The sequence below is a fragment of the Camarhynchus parvulus genome, chromosome 4 (assembly GCF_901933205.1).
Source record: "Camarhynchus parvulus chromosome 4, STF_HiC, whole genome shotgun sequence".
NCBI classification, from domain to species: domain Eukaryota; kingdom Metazoa; phylum Chordata; class Aves; order Passeriformes; family Thraupidae; genus Camarhynchus; species Camarhynchus parvulus.
The window spans coordinates 39,068,545-39,085,029 of NC_044574.1; the positions used below are offsets into that span (position 1 = coordinate 39,068,545).

Here is a 16,485-nt window from a genome sequence, read left to right on the forward strand (position 1 = left end):
ATCCATAACTGAACTGTCACATTTTGGTTTTCAGATGGAACTTTTCGTATTAAAACTTCCCAGAAAATTTTCAGTTGAACTGAGCAATGTTTAGTCATTTTCCCCAGCACTAGACACAGAAAGAGCAAAACTGTTCTCACTGAATTATATTTGTTTTTTTAAGTCAGCAAACACCACCACAGAGGTTTTGTTCAGAAGTCACAGCTTGCCAGCTGATTTCTGCACTTGAAAAAAAAACCCAAACCAATAACAGATTCAGTCTGTATGGTCCAAAGTATATTGTTGTCTCTCTATTTTTTATTAGTTGCACCATATTAGGATGAGAGATCCTGCTTAGCACTAGGATTCCTGCCTATTAACAAATATGAGAAAAAGAAAGGCCTCACTTGGGAAATTAGCAATCTAGCTTAAAATAAGATCCAAAAAGAGGAAAGGAAATTTCCAAAGACTTTTTCCAATGGAAAAATGTGTCTTTGCCATAAGCCGTTTAATCAGAATCAAAGTATTTCATCAAAACAATGGAAAATCTGCTTTTCATAGCATTTTATTACGGAAAAATAACCTGAAGTTAAATATATCTACATTTTTATAGTTCATATTTAATATTTCATTAAGTTAAATTTTAACTGAATTTAAACAAATTTTAACTATTTTAATATTTTATATTTTAACTGTTTCTATTAATATTTTTCAGCTTTTGCAAACTTCAGTTTTCAAGTTTTAATGGTTCAAAGAATTTTTTCAAGAATTTTAATGGTTTCAATTCAAAGTCTGGAAAGCTTCACACAAAGAGATATCTTGAGGTTTTAGTTACATTCAGAAATGTCAATATTTCACTTCATACTCAGCCCCTGGTGATCACTGGCTGTGTGAGCACTAGCAGTTGTTCTGTTTCTAATTTCTTCACAGGAGCTTAAATATTTTCTTCCTTTAGTACCACCTTTATTGTAAGAGAAGCAGAGTTAGCTCTACCACTTAGGCTGTCTAATGCTTTGAGAGATTCCTATTCACTTCAGGTAAAAATTTAAAATTCATTCAGAGACTGTAATTGAATATCAAGAGAAAAGCAAAGAATAAAACAGTTATGTGTGTTCAAAGTTATCCAGCATAAATCAACAAAGCCAAAGCACAGGCAAATCACTCCAACACAAGCTGGCTCAGAAATCTTCAGCTCAGTTTTCATTCCAACTTGAGCAGAGACAAAACACTCCAAGATTTAGATATCCCAAGACCTGTTTGGCTCAGTTTACAAAGATATCAAAATTCTTAATAGAAACGAATGAAATGTCTCATTTGAATTAAATGTCTCATTTCATGCTCCTCTTCTGGACTTCTGGAAAATTAGTCTGGACATGCCTGCAGTAGCTCTGCTGCTCCTCTTAGCACAGAAGGCTCTACCAAAGTCTTGGGAAACAGCACCTGGGCAGGAATCAGGCACTAACCAAGCCACAAAGTATGGAGATACAAATGCAAGCACGTATCTTCATGGCTGCTTTCGTTCCCATTAAAATCCAAGGCCAAACTCCCATTTCCTGTAACACTGCAGAATCAGGCAACCAGGCTCCCCTGCTTCCTTCAGCCTGGATGCCTTCATTATTGAGGTTCAAATGAGCCAATAGCCTGCTCTGTGGAGGGTTTGTCAGGGGATTTTTCACTCTTTTCTTAACCCCTCACTGCCACAAGACTCTCTTAATATTTCATGATAGCAGAGCTATCACTCGCCCACTGTAGAACTATTAAATTTGCAATGACCCGGAGCCTGAAGAAACGCTGTAGAAAGAGCTATAAAAAGGAGTATTTTAATAGTTATCACAGCGAGCTTTATCAGATTTTGGAGACGTACTGTGGTGAGAGATCAGCCTTTGATATTTAGCCTCAACCAGACCAAAAGTTGTGGATAACATAACTCAAGGCCTGAATAAGCAGTGACACGGACTCTTGTAGCTGGGCTCACCTCCTGGGACGCTGTACCACGCACCACCATTAGTTGTTCCATCCACAAAGCTGCTGTCATCATCATTTTTACGACATGGTGGTCTGTTCGGGTCAGACATAGCAGGGTTAAAGGAAGAATAACTGCGAGCCAGGCTTTGAAAAATAGCATCATCAGGGCAGGAGCTGTACTCATGAGCGCTGCCTAGGGAGGAAAAAAAATCCCAGGAACAAGGATTATTAAAAGGGCAGTAACAGTGAGTATTCTCACAATTTACATCACCAGCACTGCACAGCAGAACTGCGCCTGAAAATACTGTGTAGACAGGTAAGTGTCCTACAGCATCACAAGTTAATATGGCATTATCTTTCTAACATTAACATTTCCCCATTACTTCAGCAATTGTTACCCTATCGTTAAAGTGGCTCATCACAAGAGTCTCAATATTTATGAAAATACTACTTTATAAATCCACTGCAAAACCTAAGCTATTCTAGGCTTTAGATATTTTTTTACAAGAACATACAGTTCAAAAACACAGATTTGTCCCTGAAGAGTATTATAGTTGGATATTAGAAGGATTTGCTTAAACTGTGATAAAGTCAAGTGAAAGAAGAGAATCACAAACAATATCATTTCATGAAACTTTGATCATGTGTTCATCCCATAATAGCAGAAAAAAACAAACTAATATTGCAGTATACTTTATGATTACATCTATGCCACAATGTGATCCATTTTATAAGGGACCAATACTGAAAACAGCAACAGTGATAGTTGTTTCTGTCAGCACACTACTGCTCTCAGAAATTCATTTTTTACAGGTGCAAGAAAATTTAACGTAGACATATCTTTCCCACTTCATTTAAACAGGGTACAAACAGCTCCCGCTATTTAAGAGCTAAGTTGCCTTGATTAATATATCTGAGGGACTATGATTCCCTCAGGCATTACATCAGTTTTGTACTGAAACAAACTATCATCTTCAAAACTAGAAAATATGTCATACAGTGACTAGCTTTAATCATGTGATTAGCATGATAAAATAAGTCATTAGAAAGCAATGGCTATAAATAACATTTATATTTTTTTCCCAATTTTTATATGATTTTGTAGTATTTTATGGTTTTGTTTGCAAGGTTTATAAAGTGGATCTTAGCTACCAGCAAAATAAGTACAGAATGAAATTTCTACCTCCTACTATTTCGTGTTAACTTCTATTTACATACCACTCCGAGTCTCATCATAAGGATAGTTTGCAACAAGGTCTCCTCCATGAAGATTGGCAGAGAGCACGAAGGGAATATCCATAATCCAATGAATGACACCCTTTGTTTCAGGAGCAAGCTACAACAGAATAACATTACCAGCAGTTACAAATCAATAATCCAATGTAGAAACATTGAATTAAATACAGTGGGCTTAATTATTACCACATAAACTGTGCAAGACAGTTAAGTGAACAACAATTTCATTCTGGCTTCAGAGAAAATTAAATCAGTCCTTACATTAGATTTATAATTTTATTAAGTGGATTAATATAAGTCCAAAATTGGTGTCAGCTATCTCAGAGTAAGACTACAAAAAAAGCAATCTCAATCTTTTACTTCTTCCCATTATGGATAAAAAAGCCTACCCAATTTTAAACAAAGGATTATAAAATTTTTTTTTTTAAATGTTGGTATAGTCTTTTCTCTGCATGGAAGGTAAAATTACTTTATTAATATTTTGAATTTGAAGCCAGAACACAGATTAAGGCCACAGTCCTATGGGACTGCAGTCACAACACTCGATTTTCTAGAACTTCCTCTGGGGGTGACCACAAGAAGATAAAAATCCCTCCAGATATACAGCTGCATATTAAAGGCTTAAACTTAACAAAAATGCATGGGAATAGCTGTCTGGCTAGCAAAATAATTAAGCACAATACACAAGTGAATTTCTGGCAATGGTAAAAATGCAGAAGATTTGGAAAACCAACTTAAAATCAAGAGAGAAGGTTATACAAAAAATTATAAGATATCTTCTGACTGAGGAATTGTCTAAGGATTAAGATGGATAAAAAAAGTATACTACAGCAATCCATTTTGAGACAAAAAAAACCCAAGAAGCATCAGATGGATAAATTTAACAAAATGAACAAGATATTCAGAACAACATGAACAATAAAGACCATACACAGAGCTCTCAGGGGTCACTACCTTTTGCTTACATGAAAGGGAAGAGATGGGCATGTCAGTGACCCAACTTTCAGCCCCTACTTACCTTGGGATTCTGATCCACAGCTTTTTTCATGTTCTTCAGAAGATGGTTGTTTGGGCCACCTTCTTTCTCATTAACGTAAACTATTCTATCCAGATCAGGGAAATTTCGGTTCAGATCTATCCCTTGGGCATTACTTCGACCAACAAACCAGTCTTTAAGCTCACCTGGCTAAATGAGGAAAGGGAACACAAAGAGAAGGGAGATGAGTAGATTCAGGAGATTACATATCAAGCTTTATATGGGTATGTTTACTTCCAATGTGCTTGAGAATAAGAAGGGATCATGTGGGAGAAAAAACTCCTGAGCTGACTCAACCACCCTTATTCCTTCCTAGAACTCTGTGGGGACAAAACCAACCCTTATTTCACTGACGGTCTTGCAGGACAGCCTTATTCTCATATGGCACACTTGGACTAAGTAAAATTACCAGCAGTATCAGATTTTTCAGTGCCAGTGGTCTCCCCCCAAGATTTGGCTTTTCCCCATTGCCTCATGCCATGACTGTGAACTACAGATCTCATTGTAGCGAGACTCACAGCACCTGTGGGCTTACCTGGAAGCCAAAGGAATGTTTGCATTTATTTCAAGCTCCCCTAAATAACTTCCAGGGTAAAGAAGGACCTTAATCTTTACTTGATTTCTTTAAACTGATTCTCTAAAATAAGTTTTGAATTTCATTAAGGAAATACCTTCAGAATGCATAGTGTTCCCTAGCTTCTCTCTGTAAGGTTTCAGTACTCTTTAACATAGGTTAAGTTTGGTTACTGGTTTTAATTTGGGGTATACTGAATCTACTGTCACACTCTGTGTACAGGATCAAGATATTCTAAATTAGAACAGCAGTTCTAAATCGAGTCTTATCATATTCAAATTTTAATCATATTTAAATTTTAAGGCAACCATATAAAAGCAGGTGTACTTTGGCTAAGGAGCAAAAGTTTCAAACAATATTATGAACGTCTAGAGAGAGAGATATTTCAAAGTAGTAAAATGCCACATCAATCTGAGGACAGCTTCTGCTTCACTGCCACAAGAGGGAGATGTACGACTGAATATAGAGAGTCTGTGCATATTTTTAAAGACTTCATGAGAATCAGTTTAATAAAGATCTTAATAAGGTTTGACTTATTTAATCATAAACAGAGAACTTGAGAACTTTCAACATTTCAATATTAATTTAAAAAATAAATGTACCTTGTAAGCAAGGAAATTCTTATTTTTGTTTATAACAAAATACAGAATCTGTATTTTGACCAGAATTTGTATAACAGGGTTAGTATTTGATTTTCATTTGCTAATTATGCATTAATACATTATATGTTTCTTGACTGAGTCATCACCCTAAAATGCATACTAGATTTTCTTGACTAATACCTTAATTAAAGTACTTCATGCATGAAATTAAGAATCAAAAGTTATTAATGTTAATAAGATGGCTCATAATGCTTGTTGTTTTGGGACCAAGCTCTGGGGAACGTGAATAATTTTTTAAGTGTATTTGCACGGGAATATCCCTAAAGAAAAGAAACCTTCACTTTTCTAGAACTTTTGAAACATCATTTATTTCTAGAAATCATTTATTTATTATTTAGAAAGTTCTGTCTTTGAGAAGCAGTTCAATCAGTGAACTTAGTGAAAGAACATGCATGAAACATAAGCATAATTATATTTTTAAATCTCAGGAGAGAAGGCTACTTGTTGAAAAGTCAAGCATAAATCCTCCTTGTTAAACATAACAAGCCTACAGTACTATTAGGAAATACTTTGGTTTTGTTGTTCCATCCAACAATTGCCACCAGGAGTCCATGTATCTGTAAAACTGTTAGTCCAAGAGCCATTATGATAAAGCTGGCAGACACTGATAACTATTCTTACACACAGAGCCTTACAAACCTGGGATGCTGCCTTCTCAAAGCCATCTGGGTTCAAAGATGGCATGATGTGGATACGTGTGCTATGGATCAAGTTGATAATAGTATCATTTCCTTTCTGGTATTCATTACACAAGTACTGCGCCAAGAAGATGAGCAACTCCCTTCCAACAGCTTCATTCCCATGCATATTCCCAACATATTTAAATTCTGGCTCCCCTGCAAGAAAAAGAAGAACATGTCTTAGAACAACATATAAAAATCACCTATGGACCGGATCACACTGCACAACTGGGATGTGGGGGTGACTATTACCACAACTGGGCATGGTATCCCCAGGAAGCTTCAAAACTCCTTCTAAACTCTGGCTTAACAAATGCTAATTAATATTCAGCTGTTTGCCAAAGGCAGAGCAAGAGGAACAGAGGACAACACAGTGTGCCAAAATAAATGCTAAGCACCAACATTAACATTACTGTTGAGATCTAATGCAGTTGATGCATCAATACTACAAAAGTGTGTCTTGATTACTTAGTTTTAAAATATATAAACTGACACTAACAGGGCTTCTTATCTTAACTGCTCTCTCCAAGATTAGGTAAAGCTTATTCTACTACACATGCATTAAACTGCAATTCTTTCATTAAAGCAAGGCCATGACCAGCTGTTGATCACAGTGATTGAAAAATCTTACTCAGCAGGTGTTTTGGATATTCACTCAGACTTTATGGGCCAAATGCAAAACCTAACTCATAAAATCAACAATTTCCATTTAACATAAACAGAATTAAATACCATGCTTAAATATTCCATACATATAATCTATATTTAATGCTTATGTGTATATTTAATGTAAATGTTATACATATTACATAACCATACAATACACATATTAAATGTGTAATATGTATATATGTTGTATAACATATAGAATGTGTAACAAATAGATATTCTCTGTATAAAAAAGCCATCCAATATTCCCAACTGCTAAATAGTCTCATTCTCATGACCATGTTCATGAAAACCACACAACATATGTCTTTTGGAGCAGTGAAGAATTTGCCTATTGAAAGACTACATTTTGGGTTCTCATTCCAGAGAGGTTTTAGTGTACATATAAATAACTAAATGAGATCAAGAGGAACTAAAATGAGGAATATGCTATTTTCTAGGCTGAAGCTCATTTTCCTTTATGCTTTTCCTTTTGAAATGTAGTTCTGTTGTAACTGCTTTAATCAAACATTCAGTTAAGTGTAGGCTCTGGATAGTCTTCAACCAAACTTTGTGAGAGCCTTTAGCACTATTAAAGGGGCAAATTCAAGCCAGGAAAAATGTTACACAAACAACACCTAAGTAATTGCTAATCAAGCATGCAGCCATATCTACTTACCACCCTTCAGTCTGTGTTCATTAACCTTAATCCAGTGATAAGATGCTAGCACATACAGTGCTATTAATACCATGGGTTCCTTTCCTTCCAGCTAAGTTGGTTTTATAAATATGGATTCATCTCTGAAATGTTTTGCTAGATAGGTTTAAAAGTTTCCTAATTTGTGTGAAACAGTTTCACTTTATCTGACAGACAGAACACCATTACTGTGGCTAAATCCCTCCATTTCCTCTTTTGGCATTGAGATCCAATTTACTGTTTCTTTCTATCCGCTAATACCAGGGAAGGCAAGAGGTTTAATCAACAAGAGTAATCAGACCATGCAATCAACCTGATCCCATGAAACAGATGGATACTGTATAATGAAATATGCAGCACTGTACACCACATGTACTCAGAGTGCTCACACACATGTACACTGGCATGGTACTTATGAGGAAAATGCTTCACAAGCTAACAGGCAAAATTGTTTCTCCTCTAAATATCAACACAGCTGCATTTTGCACCTGTTCTTTTCTCTAGGCCATACCTAAGGAAGCCTGAAGGAGAAACAGGTTCTGATTCCCAGCATTAATCTCCCACTTTCTCACCCACTTGAATTTTACAGGCCTGGTTCAAATGAGTGAAGAGAAACATATGTTTCCCATAGGGTATTACTTGGCCTTCCCCCAAAGCAATCATTAACAGTGTTTGTAAGGATTCATGGAAACAGTCACACAGGGTCCACACTGAGCCAAGAGTACAGCTCTGTAACTTCTGTAGTAATGACCCATCCCAAATAAGCCAGGAAGAGGTACTGAGTCCCTGGAAATATAGAAAGTGTTTGCTCTGAAAAGTGATTGAAGACATCAGCCCCATTTTCCTCAGGTCAAATATACCGATCATCATGTCACAGAGGGCTTGGTCAGGAGAACAGTACTTCCCAACACCCCAAACAAGGGACTGATTTTCAGTGAAAGGAAGCAAAGACAGTTTCTGGGGTGATAAAGAAAAATTATGGAACTCATAACACAAAATGTGAAACCAGTATTCAAAGAATCTTCCTAACACTGAGGTGTCAGCACAACTCCTAAGCTTTGCTAGCAAATAAAGAGTTAAAGATTAGTTAAAGTATTGAAAAGCAAATGTAAAAAGAAGGAAAAGGAAAAGATAACAGAAAACTGAGTAACAGCCCTGCTTCAAAATGTAAATTCTGTATTTATATTTTATCTCCCTTGGGCATTTTCTTATCCCTGTCTCCAAAGCAAAGAAACCCATCTCCCATCGATCCTCTGGCTGCAGAGAACAAAGATGCCTGGTCCACACCTGTCCACACCTCTGTCAGCTCCCAGCCCTACCACTTTCTTAATTCTAGGCACAGCAACCAAAGAAATACTGGGTTTCTTCCTAATAGAAGTACTGAATGCCATACTGTATAAAAAAATCTTAGGAAAACTCATTCATTTCATCAGTGCAATGCAGCCAGCATTCCACACCCACTACTGCATCAGAAAGAATCAGCTGCTGCTGCTGCTCCTCCACTGCATGTGCTCACAGACACATCAAAAGCCAAGGTAGCCAGCAATCAGGTCATTCAACCTTAGCACTTCATGGTTTCCCTGGTCCAGTCATAGAATATGTCCTGCCACACCATTTCCACAAGGTTCAGCCTTCTCTGGAAAACAGCCCAGCCCATGAAGAAAACAGCCGCTGGGTCACCTGCTGCCAGCATGCTGCTTAGCCGGAGGAAGAGCTGCTCCTCCCATTAATCCTTCATGAGCCATTTAATGCCGACCTTAATCACCCTTTGTAGGGTTCCATATCTGCAATTGATTCAAAGAATTTTTTTTAAATTAAAAGACTCTGTAAGTGTCAATTTGATGAAGAACTTTTAAACAGTGTCTTCAAACCAGTAGAAAAACTTCTCTGCCACTGCAGAACTGGAAGTGGCTTTAAAGAAGCAGCTTGAAGAAATAATAGCTGCCTTTTCTCATTTCTTTGACCCCCACAGAAAAAAGTAAGATTGTTTTCATGGATTTTCAGGGTCTAAGATAAAATAAACACAAAGGAACATCTACATTGTCCGAATATTTAAAATTCTTCTTTAATGAATTTTATTAATTTTCTGACAATATATCTTGACAAATGACAGCCTGTCATTCCCAGTAGAAAAAGTGTGTCTTGCAAACAATGTATGGCATTTATAAATGCTTACACCTAATTTCAGCTCAGAGCTAATTTCAGATACAGAGATTTGTGATAAGGAATGAATGAGTGAATTCTAACACAAGAAATGAAATGCAGCAATCAGGTTTGTAAATATCTTAGTAATTCTGGTGAAAACCTAAGCCATCACGTCATTATGTCTCTGAGAAGGCTTTTACATGCCTCTTAGACTATCTGTGGTACACTCATTACAACCTGATGAATGATTGAGGAAAAAGGTATTTTAAAATGTCGTGCTTTTCTGGTGCCTGGCAAACACTAGGAATGTCACCATTCCCTTCTGCAGTTACTGTCAGCAAAGATCTTCCACAGTTTCCTAGGAACAGCTTGTACATCGCTAATGCTAGGCAGGTCATCCAATTAACAGTGACTAACCACTGCCATTTTCAGGTCAGGCTGTATTTGCACAGTAAAGACCGTAATTTTTTAAAACATAGGGACAAAAAGTTTACCACCTACTAATTATATACCCTATGAGTCAAGGCAACATCATGCCACCAGCCATGGTCTAATGTCAAGCAGTTAGCCTTAAAATGTACAGTATTGCACTCGTGGAACTGAAAACCATATGGGAGAAAAGCAATTAAGTCCCAGGAAGTTTAAGTGCTTCAGGAATTCTTTTGCAAACCAGCCTCAAATATCCTTAAAACTTTGAGTCCTTCTGCTGTCCTGTATTTCTTATGGAAAAGCCAAAACCATTCCTGAAATAACAAATTTAGTGTTTCTGATTACTTACAGTTGCTTGTCATTTTTAATATGGCAACCAGCAAACTTCTCTTGTAGATAACTGGCAGAAGAAATCTCAGAACCTCATTGGTAAGAAATTTATTCATTAAATGTTATTGAAGACTTTTTTACACTCCAAATTTTTATTAGCATTTCAAAGAGAAAGAAATTATCTGGAGATCAACTACATGGAAAACCAAAGATTATAAAATTAGTTTCTCCTTCAAATATGAAAAATGTAAGTAAAATAAATGAAGATACAAGATAGAAAAGTGAACAAACTAGAAAATTTAGATTTCACATACCCTGTAAAATAAATGTCTTGAATCTGTCTCATAACATCATTTCAACGTAAATGTTGGTCTCCCAGTTTGTGGAGAAAATGGCATTGAAAGACAGAGCCACAATGCAGTATTCGTTTCTAAATCACTGAAGAGGCCTTATATAAATTTAGGACAACATTTACTAAGATGGTAGCATTGGCCTAACCGTGCTGAACAAGAAACTACTGGAAGTTTCACAGGTGGCTTACATGAAAGCAGAAACAGGTCAACAGTCAACACCAAAGATTTTTGAAAAAACCAGTATTTCCCTTTCTTGCCACTAGCTGCTGGAAAACACACTGGAAGAAAACAAGATGAAAAGAAGGATCTTTTGGCAACTTCTTGTTTAAAAAAACACATGTACTTTTAACAGCTATGATTTAAAATCAGTTTCAAACTCTTTCTGGAAATTTTCATAATTACTTGAACACTACTTAAAAATCAAAGTTAACTATGAATTCTGTACAACAGATTAAACTTGGAGTGAAAGCTCACAAGCAACAGCTGTTTCTGCTGGCCTTGGCATAAAAATTAAGATGCAATCTCCATTCTACTGAATACAAAACCTGTGAGTTGGGCTTCAAACTAGGATCTTACGTGTCCTTGCATTGGAAATTAAATTCTCCAGACAGATTACCTCATGCCCAAGACAGCTATTTCCACCACAAAATTCTGGATGACTCAGTGCTTTCTCCAGGTTTCCAACATCCCACTCTCACCCCAGCAGCTACAGGACTTGGCACAGCCTCCCACAAAAAGTGGGCAAAGCATCTGCTCAGCTCCTGCAGTCCCCACCCACAGCTCTTTGCTGGCACATCCCTGTGATCTTTCCACAATATGCTGCACTTGCACTGAAGTGTTGCACAGTGCAGCACTGCATCCAGCCTTGTGGGAAAAGCCCACCTGCTTTAACACAGAATACAATTTTTGCCTACTAGGTTATTGTAGGCAAAAACTGTATTCTGTGTTACTGCACACAAACTGATGGTTACATCCAATACAGGTGGTGATGATTCTTTAAATCACAACAAACCACTCATAAAGGAAAACAAGTTTATTTATTTAATCAGACACTTTTAACTTGGTAAGAAACACTGAAATGTGATATACAAAACCCCCTCATTTTGTGTAGATGTGTTAAAAAGGCCTCTCAAGTTCAAAGCAGATTTTAAAAACCATCAGAATTTTAGAAGCAACAAACAACCTTCTACATATACATCTGGATTAACCAACTTAGTTTTATAATAGATTGCATTTCTTCTGCCCTAAGAAAACTAAATAGGAGTTTGCCTTTACAGAATTCCTTAGTGTTACAGCAGGAAGTATTGTTAGCTCAGCAATGAAGACGAGGTTCCTAAGAAACCACACATGAAATTGGTTTTTATCCTTACCAGTCTGTGGCAAAGCACAAAACAGGGGTTTTTGCCTACCAGTTTCCACTCTCATTGCTAGGAAAAAAACCAGACCAAAACATACCCTGGCATTCTTTGTAAAGCACACTGGCACTACAAAGATGTCATGAGTAACACTCTACAGTGATGCTGCCTCTGGGATGCAATAGATTCATCTCTTCCATTGTGCTCAGTAGGAGAGGAGGATTTTCCATTTATAACAAGTGAATTTTCATTTCAAAAGCACTCACTATACCCCTCAAGTTTTTGTTGGCAGATAGCCACAAAGATTTTTTTATTTTCAATCTATCAATTTATCATCGAAATAAACCCGGTTATGAGCAAGTTGACACATAATTTAGACATGTATTCATGAGGGTTCCTCATCAAGTTCACTTTAACAAGCTTTCTCTCTTCAGCAAACCCTAGAATCAGCTTTTTCACTTCAGCTACAAAGGTACTTGCCAGTTATCACAGCACTTCAAAAGGACCAAGCTCAACTATCTCATTCCTTTTGCATGTAACAACTGTGCGGGGAATTTCAAAGCCAAACTAGTTCAAACGCCTGCTGCCAGCAGGAGACACATTGGGGCTCTGCTTTTCCTCATCCTCATTTCATAAAGAGAAGAAATAAAAATCAGAAAAAACTCACAACATTTATATCTAGATTCCAGGATCTAAAGTCAAAGAGCTGGGCAAGGATGCTGGACAAATAATTGAAAAAATGAAAGTAAGGTCTCCCTTATTACTAGAAACAAACAAGGAAAAAGTCAATGAAAACATGTAAATTATTCTTTTTCAGTAAATTATACAGGCCAAATTAAACATTGCTATGTAGGTTTAAATTAGAATAACTTCTTTTCTGTGCGGGTGGTGAGGCACTGGCACAGGTTGCCCAGAGAAGCTGCGGATGCCCAATCACTGGAAGTGCTCAAGGCCAGGTTGGATGGAGCTGTGAGCAACCTGTCCAGTGTAAGGATCCATGCCCACATCAGGGGAGCTGGAACTAGATGATTTTTAAGGCTCCTTCAAACCCAAACCATCCTGTGATTGTCCCTGCCATACAGGTGCCCAAAACCACAGAAGTGCAGCAACAACTTCCAAGCTGGAAATAATGAACATTGTGATTTTCCCAGCAGTGCCCAGAGCATACAGCAAATCTGAAAAGAGCTGAGGGAGTAAAGTCAGGCCAGGGCTCCTCCTCTGTAGCATCATTCCCCAGAACTCACTGCAAGGCCATTTTCCAGGAGGAAAGCAAGCTTGGGCAGCATTCAGGGCTGCACTGCCTTGGGCCCTGGGCTGCACCAGCACATGAGAGGGAAGGACAGAGTTCATCTTCACCCAGCAAAACTGCTTGCATTGCTCTCTCCATAGAGGAGAGCTATTTCTGACTGAAAAGTATCATAATTTCTGTCACAGGGTTGTTCAGAGTCCTTGGGAAATATATTTTCTCTGCTTAAGAGGAATAAGAAATAACTAGTGGTAAGTCTCCAGACTTGTTTCCTGGATTTCCAGGAGGCTTCCTGAGGCATCACAGTGGCACTTGTTACTCCACCAAAACTCTTGGTACTGGATGTTCCTTCTTGATTGGTAACTGGAACATTCTTTTATTTCACTGCTACTTTGTCACAATCTGACGCTGTGTGAAAAAACCCGTGGGCTGCAGAGCTGTGATTCAGGCAGATGATGCTGAAGTGCATTGGTCATTGCTAACAGAGGGAAAGGGATAAAATTTCCCCAAAAATGTACCCCTGCAACAAGTCCCTTGCATAGACAGCATGCTATAGAATAACAGTTCCTTTTGCGCTGGCATAATTATTCAGCTTCCCTTGCTTAGATGAGCCCAAATATTCACTGATCTTACCTTCTTTGATTATTGGCCATGGAAGTTACAGAAACCTTTTATAAAAATGACAGAAGGACAGAGGCAAAGTGCAGAAGTTAATTATGCTATTAATTTGCCCCTTTGTGGGGAAAAAATATGAAAAATTGACTTATGATTGACTAACAGGGACACCATTTAGACCAGAACCAACCTGATTTATGTCAATATTCTCAGAAACCAACAGATACCTAGGTAGCTTCTTTTAGTCTTAAAAATTATTTTATTATCATGCTTTTGATAGAAATAATTTCTAACAGAGTTCTGTTAATTTTAAATGCTGGGAGTGGTGGGGCAGGGGGAGGTTTCCAGAAAAAATAAATCTGCATTGTAGCCTTAAAAACCTGGCAAACTCTGTGAAACCCTGATGGGAAAGTGCCTGATTTTAGCAGCTAATGCCCTCTCAAGTTTCTGCATTTAAGGTATGAAGCCTATGTGATAACCAGCAGTAAATCACAATTTTACTTGTGCTTCAGACAGGAGTGGTTAAATCATGTTAGTATAAAGCAGAAGAAAATAAAGGTTAAATGGGTAGAGAGTGATCACACTGGTAGAGCAACTCTACATATCCAAACATTGCAATATTGGCTCCAGAAATTTTCAGTGTTACGCAAAAATTTAAAATAAAAATTGGTATTGTACCTTCATAATTTATTTATAGTCAGTCCGTAGAAATGCAGACCTGTATGCTTGGAGAAGGTCTGTCTGTTCACATTCACATATGTTTGAAATATGGATACTCTTTAAAAAATGCCCCTCATATCATCTTACACAATAAAAAGCAAAGCAAACAAGCTATTATTACTCCTAGCAAGACAGTATAATAGTTTAAGGAGAGGAAGCTAAACTGGTGCAGAGGCTAATAAAATCAACCTTCGTGCGTAAGAGGAAGAAGTGAATCATACAACAGATTTATGACTCAATAGTAATGATGGAGATAACTGAACCAGACAAATTCTTTGTCTCCACAGCAGATGTGAGTGGATCCAGAAGGCTTTCAGAAGATGTTCTGCCTTTAAATAAGGGAGCTCCAGACAAAAAAAATCACATATGGACATTGACCCTGACACTGCAAAGCACAGTACAGCTGTATAGCTGAGATACAGAACAGCCTTCATAAGATAGAAATGGTTAACAAAAAAATCTGTAATGGCTTTTAGGTCTGCTCAGAGCACACACTGCAGTGTCCTAAAACCAGGTATTTTTCCTCATATAGGGAAAAAACGTAATGCTTTTTATTTTCTCAGTTTTCGTCAGAGCTTCCACTGTGTTTTCCCTCCAAAGAGCAGTAAGATATATCTGCATTTACATTTACAACATGCATTGTGCACATGGTCTCAGTCAAGAACAACAGAAATTGCAACCCTGACCTTGAAGAGCACTCTGTAAGTGCAGAAAGTCCGCCAGCAGCTGAGCACCCACCTATTTCATAATGAACCCTATGTATGGCAATGGAGCTCAGGGAGATTTGGTATAAAAGGAACCTAGCTAGGGTTTATTCTAATTACACATAGAAAGACTACTTCAAAGTAACTGGGCACGTTCCTCTCAAAAGGGCAAAGAATGTCCATGTTCTACCATTATGCCCAATATGCCTCCAATATGCCAAGGACATTAAAGGGCAATGACCAGCAGGTCAGTAACCAAGGAGTAATTCCTAGCACTGTCTAATTACTGTTTCCACTGGGCAATACAAAGCAGCTACAGAAAATCCATCTTCTGTGCTCCCTTTCATCTCACTTGAAACTTCCTTTCTCTTTTATGTTACTAGCAGTAGATCAGACAAGCTCCTTTTTGACAATGCAGAGGAAACATCATGTTAGTGAAAAAGTATATCTTATCCAAGGACAATTCTGTTCACTAATTAAAGTCCAAGAGCTTTTGTTACTTCTGTCAGTGGTATCGGACATCAGTCTGAGCATTTTCACTACAAATCCTATGTTTTAAGTGACAACATTTTTTATTAAGTGTAATAAAATACTGGGAGCTGAGATTTTGCCACACTTCTGAAATTCAAAACAATATTAAAGCACTGAAACCAAGAGGAAAACAATTACCTACCTTTCAGATTTATTGCATTTTATTTCAATTTTATGCAGGTGTAGAAAGCTGGCAAAGTATAGCAAAGAGGTATAATTAAATCTGGCATGTTTAAAAGCTGGTTTCATACATTTTGTACCTTTATTCAAAATATTCTGAGATTTGTGAAATTACTTTTCTCACACATACTGCCATTATTCATGGCATCAAGTTAGCCATGAACAATGTTTGAAATATGGTTAGTCAGCCCACAGAAGAGAACATAATAGAGCCAAAAAGCATCTCCGGAGAAGCCCTAGAGCAATATTCTCACTTGAGCCATTTGGGGCACTTTGAGAAGGAAGACTTCTCTAAATGAAGAAAAAAGGGAACCTAGGAAATAATAATGCAAATCAAATAGGAAGATGATGTGATACCTGATCCAAAATACATCTATTAAGCTCTTAATTCAAGAACAGT

The 16,485-nt window shown here is 37.4% G+C and overlaps 1 protein-coding gene across 1 annotated transcript in view; it reads right to left on the reverse strand.

Moving 5' to 3' along the window:
* The window catches only part of CPE (carboxypeptidase E), a 56,077-nt gene that overhangs the window by 12,743 nt on the left and 26,849 nt on the right, over positions 1–16,485 (reverse strand). The window contains exons 2-5 of the mRNA XM_030946869.1: positions 6,092–6,288; positions 4,199–4,366; positions 3,163–3,280; positions 1,955–2,137 (exon numbers count right to left, since the gene is read on the reverse strand). Coding sequence (XP_030802729.1) covers positions 1,955–2,137; positions 3,163–3,280; positions 4,199–4,366; positions 6,092–6,288 — 666 coding nt within the window. The remainder of the gene's footprint in view (positions 1–1,954; positions 2,138–3,162; positions 3,281–4,198; positions 4,367–6,091; positions 6,289–16,485) is intronic.